Source organism: Rattus rattus, chromosome 3 (assembly GCF_011064425.1).
Source record: "Rattus rattus isolate New Zealand chromosome 3, Rrattus_CSIRO_v1, whole genome shotgun sequence".
Taxonomy (NCBI): Eukaryota; Metazoa; Chordata; class Mammalia; order Rodentia; family Muridae; genus Rattus; species Rattus rattus.
This window is the reverse complement of record NC_046156.1, coordinates 53,304,446-53,326,467: the sequence shown is the minus strand read 5'-3', so window position 1 is coordinate 53,326,467 and position 22,022 is coordinate 53,304,446. Positions and strand designations below refer to the sequence as shown.

The window sequence follows — 22,022 nt, the reverse complement described above, 5'->3', positions numbered from 1 at the left end:
AGTCGCTCAACTTTCCCGAAGCGGGTCCGCCCCCCTACGGGTTGGAAGTGGGGCAGAGGCCGAGTCCTCCGGGATCCCACCCGCCCTCTCATCACCCAGCAATCCAAACATCTCCGGACATGGTCCCTCCAGCTCCAGCCCCACGCCCCATGCCGGGTCCTGAGCCGGGGTGACCTGCGGCCACCCGGGGCCCAGAGCAGAGGCGGGCCAAGCTAAGGGCCGCCCCCGTCGACCCCCCTCCCCTTGACGGACCCGCCCCGGAGCGGTGCTGGAGAGTGGGGCGGGGCTCGGGTCAGTCTCAGCCTCCGGCACCGGCCGCGCAGCTGGAGGCGGCGGAGCAGAAGGTACGGGGCCCCAGCTGGTGGGTGGCGAGGCGTCGTGGGAACTGACCTCGGAGGAGAGCACTTTCCTGCTTCCCGGATCGCTCGGGGAACGGCTCAGGAGGGGGTTCCGGGCGGGGTATGGGAGAGCGTCCTGTGCCGCGGGGCAGGCGCTCTCGCCTCCTGAGCTCTCGAACCAGAGCCCAGAGCCCCTTCCCTTTCTGAGTCTTGCCTTTCCGGACCTCCCTAGCTGGGCCAGGAACACACTTGGATCTCCCTGAGCGACTCTACCCAGAAGCTCCAGTTCCGGGCGGGGAGTAAGGAACAGGGCCTCAGGCTGGCTAGGGGTGGGAGTTCTGGCCTGGGATGGGGAATGGCGGGAATAGGGGCGGGATGTGACCATTGGGGGCTGCTACTGCTTGGCGGGTCAGGACGCCGCCCTAGACGGGTTTTGGAGCTGATCTGAGCTAAGAGGTTGAGAAGACTAGGAAAGATCCTGCTCCTCTGTGGTGTATGTGAGTCTGAGAGTGAAAGGGGGAGAAAAAAAAGAACAAAACACCCCAATCCCCAACTCTGCCTCCTACCCTTTTGGGAGTGTTAGGGGGTTGGGCCGAAAGCTGGGGCCCGGATCTCCCTTCATGTCCGGCTTTAAAGTTAAGGAAAAGGTGTTGCCCAAAGAGTGATTCCTTGCCTAGATTTCAGGGGAGCAGAGTACAAAGGCCTGTTGGATCACCTGGAAAAATCAAGAGAGTATTAAGGAGGGCTAATGTCTTGTCCCAGGGAAGGTCCCAAAAGTTCCAGACCCTTCTCCGGGGCCCTGTGTGATGTCTCATTGTCTCTTAGGGTTAGTGGGGCAGTTCCTCCGGAGCCGCCTTTCACAGGGAGTGTTAGCCAGACCATCCGTGCCATTTTGGCCTTGGGCCTAATGTCCTGGTTTGGCCTGAGTCCCCAATTCTTCTGGCCTAAGCAGAGCCTAGATGCAAAATCTTCTAAGCTGGGGGCTCTAACCCAGCCACGAAGTTCCGGCCTCTGCCTCCCACCGTCAGATGCCCAGTCGCCACGCTGCTGTGGGACAGCCGTGGCACATGCATGGGGATGTGACTAGTGTTTAGTGTTGTCGTCATCACGCTCCATCTACACTGCCTACCCTGGGTTGGGGTTGTCTCCGCCAGCCTGTATACAGCCAGACTGGTTGAATTAGGTAGGTGCGTGAGTTGGAAGCAATCCTGTAGGTTGGTTACCTGGGTACACCTCTCAGATCTCACTTTTGAAGGAGATATGCAACAGAGTGAATGCCTTCTTCCCAGCCTTTTGGGGGTACTTGGAAACCCCTTGAGGTGGGGGGGGAAGTGTGGCTGCACATACCAACTCCTATAAATTCTCCAGACTCATGTCCTCTTCCCTCACATCCCAGTTGTGTGTGTGTGTGTGTGTGTGTGTGTGTGTGTGTGTGTGTGTGTGTGTGTGTGTGTGAGGGAGGAACCACGCTGGGGCTTGATGCTGAGAAGAGCCAGCCTGGGGCTGGAATACTCTGCTTCTAAGAGGCAGGCACAGGCCAGGGTTTGAGGTGGTGGCACGTAGGGAGTAAAGGAGTTCAGTGGAGCCAGACAGGGTTGGGGACTGAAAGGAAAAGCCAAGTTTGGGGCCGAGATCAGGTTACTGTCCCCTTCTTAACTGCTCCCCGCCTGGTCAAGGCTCAGGCTGATCCTCACTAGTCTTTTCTTTTGAGGCTCCTCCCAGCCCGGGCTCTAGCCCCCTCCCCCACAGCCTTCTCTTCAGCTCTACTCTGGAGCTGTCTGGCACTATCCCTCCCAGACTGTGTAGGCCTAGGGACCTCACTAACCTGGTCAGCTCCCCTTGGTCATGTGTGTTGGGGTTCAGGACAGGACACATAAACTTCGAGAAGCTGACTCCTTACCTTGAGTCACAGGGAGGTGTCTGCAGGGCCTAAGGGTCAGCTGGTCACTAGGAGGAAGGGGCTGTTCCAGAAAGTGGGTGGAGGTGACTCCCAAGTGGGTTTAGCTCAGTCACAGCAGCGCTGTGATAGTTGTGTGGTTCCCCACAGTGTGGTCATTGTCCCCTGTCAGGAGCTGAGTGACTGAGTGTTGCAGCCAGGCCCAGGAAGGAGGGGGTGGGCACAGACTGCCTGACCGTGAGCTGCCAGGACTGAGCCTTCTTTGTGTGACTTGAGACGTTGGGGAAGGGATGGGGTAGGTCAGGAAAGCCAGCCCACCTCTTCCACTGTCCTCTGCCTTAGCCCCTCTGCTTCTGTTTTCACCTGTGTAGGCAAGGCAGACGCTATCACAAAACCCCGCTTTGAGAGTTATCCCTGCACTTTGTCTAAACCTCACTGAGCCTCAGTTGCCTACTGATGTCAAAGTAGGGAGGCCTGGATCCCTGAGAAGGATCTGCGAGAGGCTCAGTGGGCAAAGGTGCTTGCTAATCAAGCATGATTACCTGAGTTTGATTCCGGAACCCATGCAAAGGTAGACTGACTACAAAGTTGTTCTTTGACCGCCACATACATATGTGCCTAGACTTTTGTTATTTTGTTTTCAAGTGGGAAGGCCACCATCTCCCTAACAGGCAGCTGGAGATCTGAAGATTTTTCTCAAAATTCCTAACAAAGTATGTGTGTGTGTCCAGGGAGAGACAAACACCTAGGGGCTCTACAAGGGCTCCTTGCTTTATCCTAACATCCATAGTGACCAGGAAGGCATGACTGCTCTTGAGGGACAATCTACTCTACTTTGCATTTAGTGATTATTAATACTGTCAAAATCCTGGTAATAAAGCAACCAGAGCTTCCAGGGACTAAGCCACTACCCAAAGACTATACATGGACTGACCCTGGACTCCAACCTCATAGGTAGCAATGAATATCCTAGTAAGGGCACCAGTGGAAGGGGAAGCCCTTGGTCCTGCCAAGACTGAATCCTGAGTGAATGTGATTGTTGGGGGGAGGGCGGTAATGGGGAAAGGATGGGGAGGGGAACACCCATAGAGAAGGGGAGGTGGAGGGGTTAGGGGGATGTTGGCCTGGAAACCGGGAAAGGGAATAACATCCGAAATGTAAATAAGAAATACTCAAGTTAATAAAGAAAAAAATGGAAAAAAAAAATCCTGGTAATAAAGAAAACTGAAAGGCAAGGCAGATAAATCTAGGTCTTTAGGGGGCACACCTGCGCACTTCTCAGATGGTCTGGGTCCTGCACCCCTGATCAGTGCTAATGCATCTAGGAAGACTGTCCGGCCTTCTGCCTGCAGGATTGGTTCTTGGCAAGTTCATGCCTGGACAAGCCCCCCTTCCCTTCCTTTGCTGGATTGCTGTGGTTTTTAGGCCAGTTTGAGGGGTGGGTGGCTAGAGAAGTGTATTTGGATTTACTGGCTTTTCCCCTCCTCAAATCCCCACTACCTCTTGCCTGACAGTTTCAGTCATGGCCGCAATCCGAAAGAAGCTGGTGATTGTGGGTGATGGCGCCTGTGGGAAGACCTGCCTCCTCATCGTCTTCAGCAAGGATCAGTTTCCGGAGGTCTACGTCCCCACTGTCTTTGAGAACTACATAGCAGACATCGAAGTGGATGGCAAGCAGGTGAAGGCCATGAATCGCTTGCCTTTCTGCCTGGGAACCCTGTCTCCCCAGGCACATAGGGCCCCTGGATGTCCTTTCTTACCACCCACGTGCATCTTTATTTCCCTGCTAGAGCCAGCAGAAGGTAGGAAGGCCAACGGTAGCCCTAGAAAACTTGGATGTACTATCTGGTTGGACCACATACTGGCTCTGGAATCAGAGCCAAGTCCCTTTTGCCTCTGGGCTTAACCTCTCCCCACTGCAAAATGTGAACGAGGGCAAGACCTCCCCGAAAAGGGTTGCCTTAAGAACTAAAGGCCGCTTACGGTGGCAGCTCATACTGCGTAAGACCAAAGCCATCTTAGATTTTAGAAAAGTGTATCATTGGTTTTGTGACTGGTCAACCCAACCCAGCACATAGCGAGTGGTAAAAAGATCTTCAGAGGGCCTCAAGGTGGTATGGTTGGGGCCCTCAGGCTCGATACTCAATGGCCCTGTGTGTCAGGTGGAGCTGGCTCTGTGGGACACAGCAGGGCAAGAAGACTACGATCGCCTGCGGCCTCTCTCCTACCCGGACACTGACGTCATCCTCATGTGTTTCTCCATTGACAGTCCTGACAGCCTGGGTAAGGCTTTGGAGGGACCGAGAGCATTTGGTACTTGCCATCTTCAGAGGCTGTGGAGGAGTCTTGGGAGCTTGTAGGTCCTGCAAGACTCCTTTGTTATGGAGACAGTAGCCCTTGGGGTGGGGTGGGGTATCCACTGAAGGGGCTTTGAGCAATTCGAGGTACTGCCTGTCCAGTAGACTCCATGACTGCTACGGAAGACCAGGCTAAGTGGGCACATATACACGGTTTGGGGATATCTCTGCAGAAAACATTCCTGAGAAGTGGACCCCGGAGGTGAAGCACTTCTGTCCCAACGTGCCCATCATCCTAGTGGGGAATAAGAAGGACCTGAGGCAAGATGAGCATACCAGGAGAGAGCTGGCCAAAATGAAACAGGTGGGTGGGGCAGCGCTGCTGGTGGTGAAAGTTCCCTGAAGAACTTCCCAGCTGAGATGGAAACAGCTGATAGCCAGGCACTATGATGTTCACCTCCCGTTGTCTTGTTAAGAGGGTTGGGAGGAACAGCATTCAAGTAACTGAAGTGTCAGAGGAACCACATGCCCAAGGGTCTTTGGTTTTTTTATGGTCGGGGCTACTAAGACAAGAACCATTATCACCCACAGGAGGTGGGAGCTGTGCAGTTAGAGTGCCTGGGGAGGGGGTGTGTGTGGGTGGGTGGGGGGTGAGTGCTCAAAGACTTGCTAAATGACTCTAGCCAGTGGACTGTTTATTTAGAGGAAGGTAAGAAGCTAGGTTAACGGGGCTGGGGATTTAGCTCAGTGGTAAAGCGCTGCCTAGCAAGCATAAGGCCCTGGGTTGGATCCCCAGCTCTGAAAAAAAAAAAAAAAAAAAAAAGAAAGAAGGTAGGTTATCTGGGGGGGGGTGGGGGGGCTAATTAAGGATGGATGGAAGTATGTTTGTGAAAGTATTCCGGTAGCTATGTAGGATGGACTAGAGCAGCGATTATCATCCTGTGGCTCATGACCCCTTTGGGGTTGCATGTTGGAGATCCTGCAGATTAGGTATTTACATCACAATTCATAGCAGTAGAAAAACTACAGTCATGAGGTAGCAACACAAATGGTTTTTATAGAGTGTGTGTGGGAATCCCCACAACATGAGGCACTGTATTAAAGGGTCGCATTAGGAAGGCTGAAGACTAGAGAGGAGGGAGGGTGGAGGTCATTTGGGCAGTAGGCACTTGTTCAGAGGAGCAATGGGTACTGTAGGGGTAAAGCTGGGTGGGAGGAGGAACAGACAGAATTCTGAAAGGGCAACCTGGGTCTTATGTCCCCAGCCTGGAAACTGCCTGTGGTAGCTGGACCTAGGAATTCTGTAGGCCCAGTCTTTGCTCAGTTACCCCATCTCTTGCCCCTGTATCTTGTCTTATCAGGAGCCGGTTCGATCTGAGGAAGGCCGGGACATGGCAAACAGGATCAGCGCCTTCGGCTACCTTGAGTGCTCAGCCAAGACTAAGGAAGGGGTGCGGGAGGTATTTGAGATGGCCACTCGGGCTGGCCTACAGGTCCGGAAGAATAAGCGCCGGAGGGGCTGTCCCATTCTCTGAATTCCCCAAAGCCTCCTCAACCCTCCCACCCTTCCCTTCACAGGGGTACAAACCCCCTCCCCCCATTTCATCCTTGTAGGATTTCATGCTGCCAGTTTCTTTTTTGGTTCCTTTCTGCCCTGGACTGCATGAGTTTCCCCAGCCCCAAGTGGGGGCTGCTAGGCCCCTCCTCCCTGCCTCTGGGAACTAGGTTGGTGCCCTGCCCTTCTTTTGCAGGGCTCCTCCTCCTGATGAGGTCCAGGGATGGGGTTCTTAGTCCGTTTGGCCTTCCCCATATTACACACCAGCACTTTATATATTTTTGGCTCACAGGAGGAGTCTAGGGTAGGGACTGGGGTTTCTGCTTTGGGTAGTAGCCTTGTATTTGACTTTACTTGGTGGGAGGGCAGGACATGAATAAAGGTCAAAGGTTGCACCATGTGCACAGCTTCCTGTGTTTCCTGGCCTACCTTGGCTGTGAGCCTGGAGTCCCATCTTTTTCTCTCTTCATTTCCAAGTTGCTGGCTAGGCTGGGCCCCTGTCTGCAGAGGCCGGGCTGGGGGCGGAGGCAGCAGGGGACAGGGTGGAGTCTAGAGTAAAGGATGAGGTCATGTTTGGCTGACTGCCTGGGTGGGTGAGGGGCGTGGTCTGTACCATTGGCTAAACATAGAAGTCTGTGGGTGGCTTCCTTGTCCATTGGGTTTCCTCCCCTGGAAGCAGCTGTGAAGGGGTGTAGCTCTGGGCAGATACCCTCCTGGAGGGTCATCTTGGGGGCACCGGAAGCAAGACCAGGCTGATGAGACGCAAGCAAGAGGCTTTTGCATAGAACAGCATGTTTTTCTTAAAGCAGTAGAGTGCTTGCCTAGCGTATTTGAGGCTCTGGGTTCAATCCCCAGTACCGCAAAGGACAGGGTTAAAAAAGCTTTCTTCCAACCCCCTTCCTCCAAGTTTTAGCAGCTTGGGTTATTTTCCCTAGCAGAGGAAGGGGTTATTTTCCCTAGCAGAGTCTGGGCTGTAAACTTCCCGGCCTTCCCGTCTCTTGCGGGGACAGGTGAGCTGGGTTCTGGGTCAGGGGTAGGCAGCAGTAAGGCTTGGCTGGTGTGAGTGAGAAGGCAAGCGGGTGGGCCGGCGGCTGTGTCCTCAGAGCTCATTTCTCCACTCTGGCTCTACTTGTAAGGGCAGGCCCTCTTCACCCTCCCGCTCCTGGGGGAGACGCTGGTGACGGCGGGGCCCTAGGGAAAAAAGACATACTTGGTTATCCCGACCTCTTCTCACACTTCACCTCTCTGGCCTACCATGGCCCATCCATACCTGAGGTAGAGGGGCTGAGTTTGCTCAGACCTTGGAGCAAGTCCTGTCCCTGCTGCAGGTCCAGTTTGGCAGGAAAGGGGCATCCGGTGTAACCCCCATTTTCTTTACAGAACTCCAGGAATCTGTGGGGTACAGCACATTGGCATGCATGGGAAGCGGCACTGAGGAGCAGAGTCTGGAGACATGGGCTCAGCACCGCTACATCCGGGGCAGAGTTGCTCCATTCCACGTATTAATACAGGGAGGGCACTGTGCACACCAAGAGATCTGAGGACTAAGGGAGTAGCAGGCTGGGGCTCTAAGAGCAGCTATGGGGGTTGGAGCGCTTACGTTTTCCAGTCCGGGTCGTGGCCTAGGAGGAGGGGGTTGCCCACTACAATGAGCAGAGCTTTGGCCCGGGTCACAGCAACATTGAACCTCTGGAAGGAAGAAGTAGTGATGTCATGGAAGGGACAGGCCCTGTGGAAGGACTCTCGCCACCCACAAGCCTTCAAACCTTGGGGTTCTTGAGGAAACCGAGGTTAAAATCTAGATCCAGCTGTACAAAGCTCTGGCTGCTTCGGACGGTAGAGATGAGGATGACACTGCGTTCTTGCCCTTGGAATTCTTCCACAGAGCCCACCTAGAAGAGCACAGAGGCAGGGCTTTAGATCAGGTAGGCCCAAGAGGAGCCATGGCGACAGACCTGCTCTCGGGGACAAAGCTGCCAGGGAGGACAGATGGGTCACTGGGTACTTGGAGATGAGTAAGATGGCCGCAGAGCGTGGAAGAGGACGGGAGGCCTGAAGGACAGAGCCAGTTAGAGGGTGGGGGCCTGGAAACTGTTGAGAGCAAAGCGAGTGGCACTGCAAAGAATGCACTGAGTAGAGTTCTCATCCCTGGAGTAGCCACCAATTTGGTCAGAATTTCCCAGGGAGAAGCCTGTAAATCAGAAATCAGAGGTTTTCAACCCTGTCTCCACACATCAGAATCACCTGTGGATCTTTTAAAAAACCAAAACAATAACAAAAACCCCACCGGGAGTGCCCTGGCTCGGCCTCCAGTTATGCTAATTGGCTGGGTGGGACCCCAGAAGTGGCATTATTAAACTTCTCTAAGTGATTTTAATCTGAATCGGTGTTGAGTCACTACTCCCGAACAGTTAAACTAAGGAGGGGGCTTCCGGGTGTTATCACATGACAGGCGTTATCACATGACAGGCGGGGTTGGTCTTGGGAGTTTGGACTTCATCCTTAGGCCAGAGGCCACACACCTGACTGATAATAAGACAGACACGGATGCTTGTTAAAGAGGCAGGCTGCCAGGTTCCACCTCAGAACCACGTGCGGGAAACCCCAGTTCCGTTTTGAGGAAACAGGGTGGGACAGGACACAACCCAGGCCGAGATAAGGGGCTTGCGAAGGAGTTACCTTCAAGTCTTTGATGTCATCCAGTCCTCGAAGTTCTCGGTCAAGTTTTGTGATGCAGTAACGGATTTTTTCTACCTGGAGGGAGAGATAGGTGTCCTTCTCTCATGCCATCACCCTCTCACACAAGAGGGAGGCAGAGGCAGGCAGCTGGCCAGGGTGCTGGCGGGCAAAGAGGGAAGTTCTAGCCTTGGACTGAGGGCCTGACCTGCTTCCGGTACGGGGAGATGACGCCCACACTTCGGGGACTCAGGCGGGCTTTACCCTTCTTGGAGGAAGGGGCGAGGAGCTGTCTGAGGTATGACGTCACTGTAGCAGCCTCTTCAGGGTTGAAGAAGGATGGGCTATTGCCCTCTCTCTCATCTTTGCCCATTACACCATGGAAGATGATGGGGAAGCCCTGGACAGCATGAGATGAGAGGAAAACCTCAGGCTCATCTCCCTGCCTCCCACCCTCCAACCCAGCTGGGAAATCAGGGGTTCCAGGCCATAAGAACAAAGGGAGGGCTCTGTGCCTTCAGGAGGAAGGAGCCCTGCCCTGCTGGGCCTCACCTGTTGAGGTAGCCCCTCCCAGCGGCAGAACCGTTCTCGATCCACCACATCTGCGCAGGCCTGTAGCTCTCCATCGTAGTACAACTGGTTAGGGATGTCCAGGATGGTGGGATGAGACCTAGGAGGCGGGGGGAGAAGGCACAAGATCAAAGACCTCTTAGGGAGCTCCGCTTCATGTGCTCCCACCCCAGCCTCTGGCCCTCTGGCCATGCCCAGTAACATTCATCAGTGTCTGCTGCCAAGTGCTGCAAACCACAGGAAGCCAAGCCAAATGTGGCTCTCTAATAAGCAGCCAGGCTGGGGCTCTCACTCACCAGCTAAATTCCTTTTAAAAAAACCAAGGAATTAGGACTCCGTCTCAGGTTTAAGTTTACCAAAGATAGCCCTGAACAAATTGTCATCTATTATCAGCACTGTTTAATTACATTACATCCCCAAACTCTTTAAGTATGGACACACAAGCATCTACAGAACTTTTACATCATTGAGTAGTGTGGGTAGTCATGCTATGCCATGGGTGTGGAGCTCAGAGGACAACCTTGTGGAGTCATTCTCTCCTTCCAAGTGGGTGGGTTTGGGAAATCTGACTTGGGTTGCTAGGTACGTATAGCTGTTCTTTTACTCACCCATCTCAAGTCTGCCTTTACTGAGACAGCGTCTTACTGTGTGGCCGAGTCCAGCCTTAACTCTCAATCCTACCATCTCACTCAACCTCCAAATGCTGGGATTACAGGCATGTGCAGCCACGGCCCAGTTTACATTTACCAAACTCTTAAAAGATTTTTATCATTTTAAATTATGTGTATGTGTGGGTGTGTCTCTGTGTGTCTGTGTGCATGTGACCAAGGAGGCCAAAGGTGTCAGATCCTCCAGAGGCTGGAGTTAGAGGAGGCTAAGCTGTCCGACATGGGTGCTGAACACAGGTTCTCTGTAAGACTATAGGTTTTTTTCTTTTAAAGATTTATTTTATTTAATATATATTAGTACGCTGTAGCTGTCAGACCCACCAGAAGAGGGCATTGGATCCCATTACAGATGGTCGTGAGTCACCATGAGGTTGCTGGGAATTGAACTCAGGTCCTCTGGAAGAGCAGTCGGTGCTCTTAACCTCTGAGTCATCTCTCCAGCCCCCCTGTCTGAACTCCCCTACTAGAAGTATGGAAGACAGTGAGGGTGGTATACACCTGCAATCCTAGCTACTCAGGGGCTAAGGCAGGACTGCTTGAGCCAAGAGTTAAGATCAGCACAGGCAATACAAACAGAGCCTATCTCAAAGGGAAGAGAGAGTTGGGGGTGTACATTGGACACTTGAAAGCAACGTGCAAAGGTCCTGAGCTCATGTCCTAGCACCAATCAAAAGATAACAACCACACATGTATAGGCCTCAGTCGTACGTGGAATTCAACCAACAACGCCTTTAAGGAAAACTGTATGCTCCTGCCTTGCTTATTTCTTGTTGGATTGCAGAGAAACTTAGATTCATCCAGATGCTTTCTGCTCTGATGAACTTTAATGTGCATAAACCACTGGTCCAAAAACCTGCCAAGTCCCAAGACAAGCAGCTATAAAGGGGGCCACAAAGAGATCCCCTTTTCCAGCTAACAGCCACCGTGATGACGTGAGATGAGCGGCAGAGGAGGGGACAGGGATACCTGTAGTTACGGAGCAGTTTGGTGATGAACTGGGGGTCATAGCCACTGGGACCCTTCTTATACAAGGAGTTGTAGGTGAGCAGGCGCTCTAGCAGAGAGTAGCCGAGTCCATGCTTCTGGGCTAGCGGTGACCGAAGCACAGGTCCCAGCTGCCGAGGGTCTCCTGCCAGCACCAGCTGCCCTCCAGGATTGCCCGTTTCCTTGACATCCATCAGTCCTGGGAGACAGGGGGAGAAAGGTTAAATGGTGGGGTTACCAAATCAGCGTGGGCCACTGGACTTGTAACCCATCCTGAGCCCCCTCACCTGCTATGGCCACCAGACTCTCAGGCTCCATGCAGTGGCCAGCCTCATCGATGAAGATGTGTGTGAAGTGATCGATGGGAAACTGGGCTGACACCAACCTGGGAGTGTCAGGCCAAGCAGGGGGTCATTCCCAGGCACCCAACTACCAAACCTGAACTCTGGCCCTTCAGTTCGCCCTGCCCTCAGGAACCCTTCCTCTCTCCCTAGTCCTATACCCCATTACCCTTCCTAGCACTTCAGACACCAATCCTATACACTCCTTACCTGCTGGCAGTGATGAGGGTGGTAATCAAGACCCGATACTGCTGCAGATGCTTCTTGGCAGGATACACATACTCTCCCTTCTTAGGATCCCAGTTACAGCAGGTCTGTCGGTTACGAAAGTATCGGAAATCAGCCTGATTCTTCCCTTTCTCCCGGCTCCCCTTAGCTCTGGACCTGCCTCCCTCCTACCCACCCAAAGTCACACAGCAAGTCTTGAAGTGCTCTGAGGACCTCCCAGGCATCCATCGTCCCTTGGTCCCCTGTAGTTCCTTATATACCTTAATGTCCTCTGGTACCATTCGGATGTCCCTGCTGGGGGCCAGGAGACGGTAGATGGAGCTGGGCAGGTGGACCCGGAGCCGCTGACACAGGAGGTCAGCCCCTGAGTTGGATGGAGTGCAGGCCAGGATGTGGGCTTTGGGCAAGTGCTTCACTACCTGAGACAAAAAGACAGTCTGGGCAGACGTGTTCTGTGGTAGGGGACTCAGACTGCATTTGCCTCCCAGACGCCTGCTAGTCCAGATGACAACTTGGTGCTGGATATCGGTCAGTTCAGGTCTGCGTGTTTACACGCCGACGCTCAACAGTCATAATGACTCTAACTCCCTACTTCCTCCTTGGGTGACTGACTGTTGAAGTGCAGGAACATTCAGGTGCCTGGAGGCAACACAACGGCAGACATATGCTGGGGGCTGCCTGAGTCAGTACAGGCCTTGGGATTACACTTCAGCCTCACCTGCTTGATGGCCTCCACTAATGTGACAGTCTTGCCGGTACCTGGAGGCCCGAAGATGATGTAGGGGGCGGGCCGGGTGGTGCCCCTCACAATGTGCTTCATGGCCTGCAGCTGCTCCGGGTTTGACTCCAGACTCCGATCATACAGCCTGTCAGGCAGAGGGTCCAGGATGTGACCTTGAAGTCATCCAGCATCCCAAAGGGCTTCTGAGACTCCATTCCCAAGATCCACACCCCACGTAGCCCCAGGGCCCCTGCCCAAAGTCTCACTTGAACTTCACATCTGAGGGCAGCAGCGAGACCCCACGGGAGGCCACAGGAAAAAGCGTGGGCCATAGCACCCAGCGCCCCGTCAACTCTAGGGCACGGTGCTGGACCCGAAGGGGCTGGCGGTTGAAGGTAAAGTTCACCTTGAAGGTCAGCCCATCCACGAATCGGCTCAGGAGGCTTCCGGCAAAGAATTAAGGCAGAGAATTGTAGTTAGGTCGAATGGGTAGTGAGAAGTTAGGATCCTCTCTACCTTTTCACTCCTCCCCCTTTCGAGAAGGTCCTACAACGTTCTCTGGGAGAGGAAGCCATTCACACAGCTTGTAAACCCTGTGTCCAGGGTCCTAGTCCTCTCTGAAAGCAAGCCCTCCTGTGCCCAGGACTTAGAAGCCTGAAGGTTGCTCTGGTGAGTGGTTCCCCTAACACTCACCTTGGAGAAAAGCTCAGCTTGACACGGTCCAGCTCCACCTTGTGCACGAAACCCTTGTAGGTGACAGGGTCCTCCTGTTGGGTCTCAGAGGACAACAGGGCAAAAAGGTGGTCACCTCGTAGCACTGAGGGACGGCTCTCTGTCACACCAGGAACCTGCAGGTTATGAACAGAAAGTGAGCTTTTCCACCCAAGGAGTGACCACTGAAGGGCCTTAGCCCCAGGCTCTGGCCTCACAGTCCCAACTCCTCCTAGCTCTCCTCTCCTACAAGGCAAAGCAAAGGACGAGGAAAGGCCCACAGGCTGCCAGAGGCACCCAGACTAGGAATCCGAGAACCCCAGGGTAGGATTTTAGGATGCTACCATGTCCCCAGTCCATGTAGCTGCTTCTTGGCCAGTTCAGTTCCAGTTCAGCCTTTAGCAGCTTGATGCAAACTCCTTGTAATAACCTTCCCCTCATCATCTTAGCTGTCTCCCTTCCCACCTACACTCCTGTGCATTCCATTCTCATGAGTGAGTTTGAGTTTGTGTGTAGGTATTCCAAATGTGAGGGCTGATGAGATGGCTTAGTGGCTAAGGGTGCCTGCGGCTAAGCCTGACAACCTGAGTTCGATCCCTGGGACCTACATGGGGGAAAGAGAAAATGAACTCCTGCAAACTGTCCTTTGACCTCCACATGTGTGCTATGTATGTTGTACACACACAAAATACAGATATTCCACTACCCATATTAACTGGGTGTGGTGGGTCATGCCTATAAACGCAGCACTAGGGTGATAGACACGGGAGAACTAGCTTGGGCTACATGGGACCCTGCCTAAAATAAAGTAGAAAGAAAACACACTGCCCTGTTCTGGCATGTTTTGGGGACAGGAATCTTACCCTGCTCTTTGTCCTCTGAAATAGGAACGGTTTCTGTGTGTTAGCTGGCTGGCAGGGGCCCACCCTCCCCACAGCAGGTCTGAGTCCTAACCTCCAGTGTGAGTAGCCTGGGATTCTGGTCCACAGGGTCCCAGGTCATGGGTACCGACTCCAGGTCATAGTGCCGGATGTCATGCTCCATCTGCAGCTCCTCCAGGTGCAGCAGCAGTCGGAGCTTCACCTCATAGTTCCTGGATTTCAGGGTTGTCTCCAACTGGGCCCTGGGAAGGATGATTGAGTTGCAGCAGGATCGTGGTGGGTCAGACAACCCCCCTGCTCTGGGGTTCTAGCCTTTCACTCATATCCACACTGAACATGCTGAGGAAGCCAAGGACTGTTCGAGGCGAACCAGTTAGTGAGCATGGACAGGGAGAAACCAGCAGAGAGAGGAAGACAAGGGAGCGTCACACAAGTGCTGGCACTTACTTGATCTCAGCAACTTCCTTTGGGGATGTGAAGATACTTGGTCCCTGAAGAAGGGTAGGGAGCAGTTGTCGGAGGCGGATGGGTGGGTAATAGGTCCCCAGGGCCAAACTTAGCTCTAGTTCATAACCCTTGGCTCTGTGGGAGGAAAGAAAGCACGTCCTAAACACCGAAACCCCTCATCTTCAGACGCTGGAAATGTCCCCGTGGAGCCTGCAGGAAGCATTTCTACCATGACGTCTGTGGAACGGCCAACAGCCATCTAGGGACGCAGTGCTTACAGCCCATGCAGCCGTCTGGTCCAAGGCTGGACCACTCTTATTTTTGTAAAGCCTAAGACTTGGAATATTTAAAAGAATTATTTTGTGAGCTGGGCATGGTGGCTCAGGCCAGCCAGCACTTAGCAGTGGAAAAGAATGCAAAAGGTTCAGGAGCTGCAGGCCAGCCTGGGATACACAGCCCGACTCTCAAAAATACCCAAATTTGAAGAAACAACATCAAAGCTATATATTTGAAACGAGGAACATTCTTGTCATTCAGGGACAACTTTAACTTTTTGGTATATAATCTTTCAGACATCTTTACTTTTTTTCCTGAGAAAGGTTATTATGTAGCCCAGGCTGGCTTCAAACTCCATTGGTAGCCAGGGTTGACCTTGAACTCCTGCTTTTGAGTTCCTAATGGTGGAGTTACAGGTATTCATGATTGATCGTGGTGTTGGGGATATACTCTCAGATGTGCCGTACGTAAATTTATGTGTGTATGTGTACACACACACACACACACACACACACACACACACCCCTATATCATTAACAAAGATATGTTAAAACTATAAAGACCTAAATATATGGTTTGCATTTACTACTCATTCTTTTAAAATGTTTATCCATGAATCTGTGTGTATGAAAAGAGTGCCAGAGCCCCTGGAAAAGGCCTCTAACATATTGCTATCTCCCAGCACAGTGTAAGCATTTAAGAGTCTTCACACTACACTGGGATCTGCTAGTCTCACGCAGCTTGCTCCTCGGGTAAGAAAGGGATGAGACCCAGTGGAGGGAGTGACCTGCAGATGGGGACGGGGGCTGTCTCCTGGCTCAGAATTCCCAGGTGCCCATGCAGTCATTATCTACTCACCGGTCCGGCCTCTCTCCTTCCTCTATCCGGTTGGTCGAGACAGGGTTTCTAGTGAGCCGAGGGGGGCGTTTGAAGGGAGTTGTGGGTTTCAGCTGTGCAGCCAGGGGGCTGTGGGCGACAGCAGCCAGGAAGCGGGCAATGTAGAAGGTTTCTGCTCCTTCTGATCCCGACTCCCCTGGTCCCAGAAGTTCCCAGAGGACAGTGGCTGGGAAGTAACCCACAATGCTTGTCTTACAGTAGACATGAAGTTCATAGCTTTCACCTAGAAAAAGGCAGCTGAGTGAAGCAGCGACCCAACCCAGCACCCCCATCACAAGGGAGGAGCCCACTGAACAGAGACCACCCGAGGCTTACTGCACCACAAAAGACCACTCACCTGGGCCCAGTGGGCAGGGCAGGTCCTGTTCCCCATGGTAGAAGACAAACTGGGGCGTCCAGCACAGTGGGAACAGATGAGTGAGGGTGACAGGCTTGGTCCCTCCGTTCCGCAGCCGTAGGGTTAGGACCTCCTTGCGGTTCAAATCCAGGCGGATAAGGAGCTGCCCATCCCGGGCTTCATGGGGCCCCTGGACCTCCACATCCACCCCATGCTTTCCATGAAGATACTCAGCCCTGGGGAGAGTGGCAGTCAGGAGGGGTGGGGAGGGGGACCTTGAATTGAAACTGGGGAATTTGGTAAAGTCAGAAGTGCTTGGTGGCCACTCGACCATGCGTTAATTCTCTGACTCTCTTCCTCCCATTCCCTGACTCTCTTCCTCCCTTGAGGGGGCGGGCCTTTGCCCTAGCCCAATGAAAGCCCGGATACCCGTTCCCCTACCCTCTCTGCCCACCCACAGGGCCTCCCCTCACACACCTGTCATGGAAGATTCTGGCCAGCAGGGATCTGTGCTGTTTGCTGATGTTCGACCCTGGCTTTATCCGCCGCTTTTCTGGTAGTTGCACATCAGCCCAGCGGTCCAGTTTGAAGAACCTGACCCGAGTCTTGGTGACGAAGGCCAGATTAGCGATCTTCATTCCGTACAGCATGGAGGAGAAGCCAGGGGCGGGGGTCCCATAGCTGCCAGAAGCAGAGGACACTGGGGAGTGAGGGAAGGCAGGGGGACTGGGGAGAGCGTGCCGGGGAAGGCCTGAGGGCTGCCTCGTGCAGGGATGGGACTGAGAGGCAGACTCCCGCTAGGGACAGTAGGAATCTTTAACAACTTGAAGCAAGGCATTGGGGCTTTCCAACACCAAATAATCGGCTTAAACAGCACTGCGGAGAAAACCCTAGTATCGGGCTGTTGGCTGGGAAGACTGAGGGAAGACAGAGAGAAAAACAGATTTTTTTTTTTTTAATGGGGATCTATTTTTGGGACATAAAAAAAAGTTCAGTGAAAAGAGCTAAAGCTCAGGGGGAATGGCAGGGCCCAGACTGTGGGGAGGGCTGAGAAAGGGGCTAGAGAGAGCAGAGATGTCCAGAGTTTGGGCAAGGTAGCGGATCGGACAGCAGTTTCCACCGGAAGTCAAAGGGTGCAGGTGGAACCCAAGCAGGAAGGGAAAGGATCCTTCTCCCGAGACCAAATAGCCTGGCTTTGTGCCTAGAGAGGTGAAGACAGGAAAAGTGGTCAGCAGGACAGCCTCCCGGCTCAGCAACGGGAGTTCAGCATACTGCCCTCCACACACTTACAGAGGCACGCTAGGCGCCAGGCACTGCACTCGCAGCCGGGTGAGTCCAAGCTACCAGACCTAGATCTAGGCCTTGAGGGCCACTCAGAAAGCACCCATATGGTTCCTGCGTGGTGATGGTGCCGACTTGCTGAGACTGCCCGGAGCAGTTCACTGAGCACTGTCTGGGGTAGGGGAAGGTCTCTGAGGGATGAGTAGGCATCCCTTAGGCAAAGACAGCACCAGTCGAGCAAACTGATGGGTAGGTACAACAGGGCTGTGCACCCCAGCTACTTCAGCTGGGCCACCGAGCTCAGAGCTAAGAGTGCGATCTAGCATTTGTGAGGTTTGGGGTTCAACCCTTAGTACCAAAAACCAAAAAACTACCCAACCCAAACCAACCCCTACTCTCCCCCCCCTCCCTGCCCCCCCCCCAAAAGACAAATAAGATGGGATTGAAGACCTGCCTTAAAGGGCCACCGTGAGGCTCACTTGAGGAACTGACAAGGCTGGAAACCATTTAGTCCAGTGCTTGGCACAAAGCAGACCTCAGTAAGGGAGAGTGATGGTTAGTGTCTCACACACACAGTTGGTTTGCACTACAGTGAAACGTTCGAAGACAGGGATGACAGGAGGTGGCAGAGATGGGCAGAACCAGATAGTTTTCATGGCAGGTCACAGAACCTGGACTTGACCTTGACTTCTCGAAGCCCCTTACTTCCCTTTTTGGTACCCAGGAGACTGAGGATGGTCCCAAATGCATGACGTATTTGATGAAGGCAGTCAAGAGCTGGAGGAGTGGTAACCTCCCTCTGTGCTTGTTGGGACTGTTGGGTTGTTATGGCCTAGTCTAGCAGCTGTGTGCTGATCTTTAGTAATCCATCTCGGGCTGAATCAGCACGGTCACTTGTAAGGCACACAGTAAGGTCCTTGTGGCTCAGGACATCTCCCTGGGCCGCATACCTGTTTCTCTGCCTCTCTCCTTCATCCCTAGAAAGGAGGGCAGTACAATTCACAACACTAAAGAGGCTACGGTTTCTTCTAAAGGGATGGTAAGTCATTGGAAAGCATGGGGAGAAATGCTTGGTCAACATTAGCTGCTATTGTTAGTGTCTGTATTAGTAGGAAGAGGGGAGAAGCAGTAACGACTTACTTTCAGCCCTTGTCAGAGGCTACCCTGTGGTTACAGAACCACTGCAGTTGGTGGGTTTTAAGCAGGGGAGTGGCAAGATCCTATGTGCGTTTCAGATCGCTCAGGTACCAGGATTGGAGGATGGATATGCTGGAGGCAAGACTGTAGGTAGGGAGACCAGTTAGAAGAAAGCCACTGCAGTTGTCCGGTTAAAAGAAACCAAAGGCCTGAATAAATAAGGCAGTGATAGAGACAGGAGGGGGCAGATACGATCATATTCAGAATGCAAAGGAGCAGGATTTGGTGACTGACAGGAGGAAGAAAAGAGCGGAAAGGGGGAGGCATCTAGAATACCCAAATCAAGGACTTTGGTTCTGGGACTGTTGCCAAGGAAGGAGAAGGTAGGTAGCCAGATGGACTGTCACATTTGCATTGGACACATTGGGTTTGAGAGGCCTGCAGCCCAAAGGCAGCTCTGGATATATGAAGCTCACAGCAAAGTCAAGGTCAGAACTTAATAATAATACTAGGGAGTCCCTTGATAGGAGTTACAAACCAAGGACCCACGCTTGGGACCTCCCCTGAGAGTTCTAGTAGTCTTCGAACCGCCAAGGCCAGCGTAGGCTGGGGAGGAAGGGAAGATAGAGAAGCCCCCCGAGAGGGAGAAGAGAGCCTGGCAGAACCAGGTCTGGTAGCTCACACCCATAATCCCAGCAGAGGCTGAAGAGCACCCCAAATCCAAGTTTAGCCAGTCTGTGTAATAGGCTTCGGACTAGGCTGAGTGTTGTAGCACACGACTTTAATCCCAGCACTTGTGAGGCAGAGACATGTGGATCTCTGTGAGTCTGAGGCCAGCCTGACCTACCTAGTGAGTTCCAGGACAGTTAAAGCTACACATCGGAAACAAACAACAAAGAAAGTAGAAGGCTGGTGGAACTGGCTGGAAGTCAAAGTGCTCGCTGCCCATCCTGACAGCCTGAGTTTATCCCTCACATACAGATGAGGGAAGGAAAGAGCTGACTCCCCCAGGCTGTCCTATGACGTCTACACAAGTACACACTAAGTAAATATAACTTAAAGAGGAACGGAAATCGGACATTCACAATGAAAAGAATGATGGAAAAGGACAGAAGATCTGGTGCTGTGTATGTAAACTTACTCATGTGTGAGTATGCATACAGAAGGAGAAACGAAAGGTATCCACAGGAAGTGTTAGGACATTTAAGCGAACCAGCATTGGACATGCAGTGTGAAAGGCCTTCACTCCAAACTCTTTTGCTAACCTAGAATGCACATCCAATTCTTACTTGATAAGCACTCCTAACTCTGCACGCACACACACACACACACAGAGGCATTATTCTGTGACAATGCTTTATGGTGTCATCTTCCTCCTGAATAGCGGCAGAAAGTACCACAGCTTTAATTTAAATAGTGTAGTCAGTTCTCCCCCAACAGAAGCAGGCTGCACACAGCTCTCGATGCTACAACAACCACACCCACAAAACAAACAAACACCCTTGTACTTTTAAACAAGACACTGTCTTGGAAGTAGACTTTCTGGGAGGGCCAAAGAGAGCAAATAAACTTGTACAACATAGGAAAAAAGGTAATTTTCATTTGGAGAGAGAGGCTGGCCTCCAACTCACGATCCTACTGTCTCATCCTTTCAAATGCTGGATTTACAGGCATAAGCCACCATACCTAGCACAACAGAATCCTCAAAATTGCTTCCTAAACCAGCTGTATGAATTTATGTTCTTACTAGTACGAGTTTTAGAATGCCCTTTCCCTAGGCCCTGACATTGGAAAAATTCAACCATTTACATTTTTTTACATTGTTTTTAAAAAAATTATTTTGAGATTGGATCTCTTGTAGCTCAGGCTAGACTTAAAAGAAAAAAAAAAAAAAAAAAAAAAAAAAAGTCCTGATCCTCCTGCCACCACCGAGCATGTGACACCATGCCTGGCTAGTTTAAAATTTTTTATAAAGTATCTTATTTAAAATTCCATTTCCTTGGTCAGTCAGAGAGTTGACAGGGTCTCACTGCGTAGCTCTGATGGGCCTTGAACTTGCACATATTCTCAAGTGACGAGACTGCATCATACATGAACTTCAACCTTTGTGTGTTCTGTATCGCCTCTAACACCTGCCCGGTCATATCTGTTGTCATTTTTCTCTAGGCTCTGTTACTGCTGTTGACTGTACATCTGTCTTTGAATCTCTCCTCCCATACCTGGTCAATGTCCTCCGTAGGTGGGGTCACCAAACACAGCTCCAACCACTAACAACTCCAAGTTGCACAAACCCAGCTAACCCTTAGATCCATCGCACTAATTATAGTTACAACAGGGCAAGTGCAGCAACATCCCCTCTACCAGCAGCACCCTTTTCCGAGTACTTACTGGGTGCTGTGCTAAGTACCCAGGTGTATGACTTGGCCATTTCCCACAATCCTTTGTGACTGTAGCCAGTACTGGCGTCACCCAGCCACAGGAATTTCAGTCACTCCCATCATTGCTCCTCAGCAGGCTTTCCTGACTATTCAGATATCCTTAGTCTCCACCACCCTGCCCCTGGCCTCTGTTGTTTGTTTCTCTAATGACAGTTAATCCCCCCCCCAAAAAAAAAAGAAAGAAAGAAGGAAAAAAGCCAAAGCCAGCCCAACCCGGTATCAGATTTGGAAGTGATCTTAAGGAACATCTAGTTTTACTAACTCGGGTGCAGCTCCCATTAATGGGTCAAAACCAGGCTTGACTTTGCCTTTGAGGACTTTTGAGACAAGGCCTAGCTGTATAGCCTTAAGTCTTTGTTCTTTCTGCATCGACCTCCCAACCACTGGAATTACAGACATGAGCGGTCATGCAAGGCATCTCAGTATTTTGAGAGCTGAGGCAGACTGTTGCCAGTTTGAGTCCAACTTCCTTTACACAGACCTAAACTTTCTCTTTCACAAGAGCACACACGCACACACACGCCACACACACACACACACACGCACGCACGCCGCATACACACACAAAAGAGTCAATGATAGAGCAGAGGATATAGCTACTGTTCCAGCTAGACAGTTTAGTTATGTTTTTAGAGACAGGGTCTCTCTGTGTAGCCCTGGCATTCCTGGACAGGCCGACCTTGAACTCAGATTAAAGGCATGTGCCACCACTGTCTGCTGAGTTTTTTTTTTTTTTTTTTAAATGCAGACAGAGTTTTGTGAAGGCTGCATACAGAACTAGGGCACCAAATGCAGTACGGTTTATACTAGGAATAGAGGGAAAGACACCAAATTGCACTCCATGCAAGAAGCCAAGGGTATGTTCTTTCTTTCTTGATTCTGTTTGCCTTTATTTTTTTTTTATTTATTTATTTATTTATTTTTTTGGAGCTGGGGACCGAACCCAGGGCCTTGCGCTTGCTAGGCAAGCGCTCTACCACTGAGCTAAATCCCCAACCCCTGCCTTTATTTTTAAAAATTTATTTCTTAAATTATTTTGTTTTACATTCCAGATGTTGCCCCTCTTCTTGGTTTCCCCTCCCAGAGTTCCTCACCCCATCACTCTGAGAGGATGCTCTGACCCGTAGTTTATTTCTAAAACTTTTATTAAGTCAGTCTATTTTATTTTGTTGATTTGCTTTTGATTTTTTTTTTAAAAGGCTTATTTATTATATACACCCTTCTGTCTGCATGTACACCTGCATGCCAGAAGAGGGCACCAGATCCCATTGCAGATGGTTGTGAGCCACCCCATGGTTGCTGGGAATTGAACTCAGGACCTCTGAAACAGCCAGTGTCTTAA

General features: G+C 51.8%; 2 protein-coding genes across 3 annotated transcripts in view; one reads left to right on the top strand and one right to left on the bottom strand.

Moving 5' to 3' along the window:
• Positions 1-260: 260 nt before the first annotated feature.
• Rhoc (ras homolog family member C) lies at positions 261-6,487 on the top strand. Of its 2 annotated transcripts, none has more exons than XM_032897574.1 (5): positions 261-344; positions 3,750-3,913; positions 4,398-4,518; positions 4,766-4,896; positions 5,894-6,487. In XM_032897574.1, the coding sequence occupies exons 2-5, from the start codon at positions 3,758-3,760 to the stop codon at positions 6,065-6,067; spliced, it is 582 nt and encodes a 193-aa protein (XP_032753465.1). In that variant the 5' UTR covers positions 261-344; positions 3,750-3,757; the 3' UTR covers positions 6,068-6,487. The 2 variants fall into 2 exon arrangements, with proteins under 2 accessions (XP_032753465.1, XP_032753466.1); XM_032897575.1 differs by lacking the exon at positions 261-344 and adding an exon at positions 371-637.
• Positions 6,488-6,860: 373 nt separating this feature from the next.
• The window catches only part of Mov10 (Mov10 RISC complex RNA helicase), a 21,692-nt gene continuing 6,530 nt past the window's right edge, over positions 6,861-22,022 (bottom strand). The window contains exons 3-21 of the mRNA XM_032897572.1: positions 16,302-16,505; positions 15,825-16,060; positions 15,449-15,710; positions 14,315-14,449; positions 13,941-14,109; positions 12,969-13,123; positions 12,542-12,718; positions 12,273-12,420; positions 11,815-11,973; positions 11,537-11,640; positions 11,273-11,370; positions 10,968-11,184; positions 9,316-9,433; positions 8,972-9,163; positions 8,767-8,841; positions 7,854-7,979; positions 7,688-7,776; positions 7,358-7,479; positions 6,861-7,278 (exon numbers count right to left, since the gene is read on the bottom strand). Of these exons, the coding sequence (XP_032753463.1) occupies positions 7,187-7,278; positions 7,358-7,479; positions 7,688-7,776; positions 7,854-7,979; positions 8,767-8,841; positions 8,972-9,163; positions 9,316-9,433; positions 10,968-11,184; positions 11,273-11,370; positions 11,537-11,640; positions 11,815-11,973; positions 12,273-12,420; positions 12,542-12,718; positions 12,969-13,123; positions 13,941-14,109; positions 14,315-14,449; positions 15,449-15,710; positions 15,825-16,060; positions 16,302-16,505 (2,878 nt within the window). The 3' untranslated portion in view covers positions 6,861-7,186. The remainder of the gene's footprint in view (positions 7,279-7,357; positions 7,480-7,687; positions 7,777-7,853; positions 7,980-8,766; positions 8,842-8,971; positions 9,164-9,315; positions 9,434-10,967; positions 11,185-11,272; positions 11,371-11,536; positions 11,641-11,814; positions 11,974-12,272; positions 12,421-12,541; positions 12,719-12,968; positions 13,124-13,940; positions 14,110-14,314; positions 14,450-15,448; positions 15,711-15,824; positions 16,061-16,301; positions 16,506-22,022) is intronic.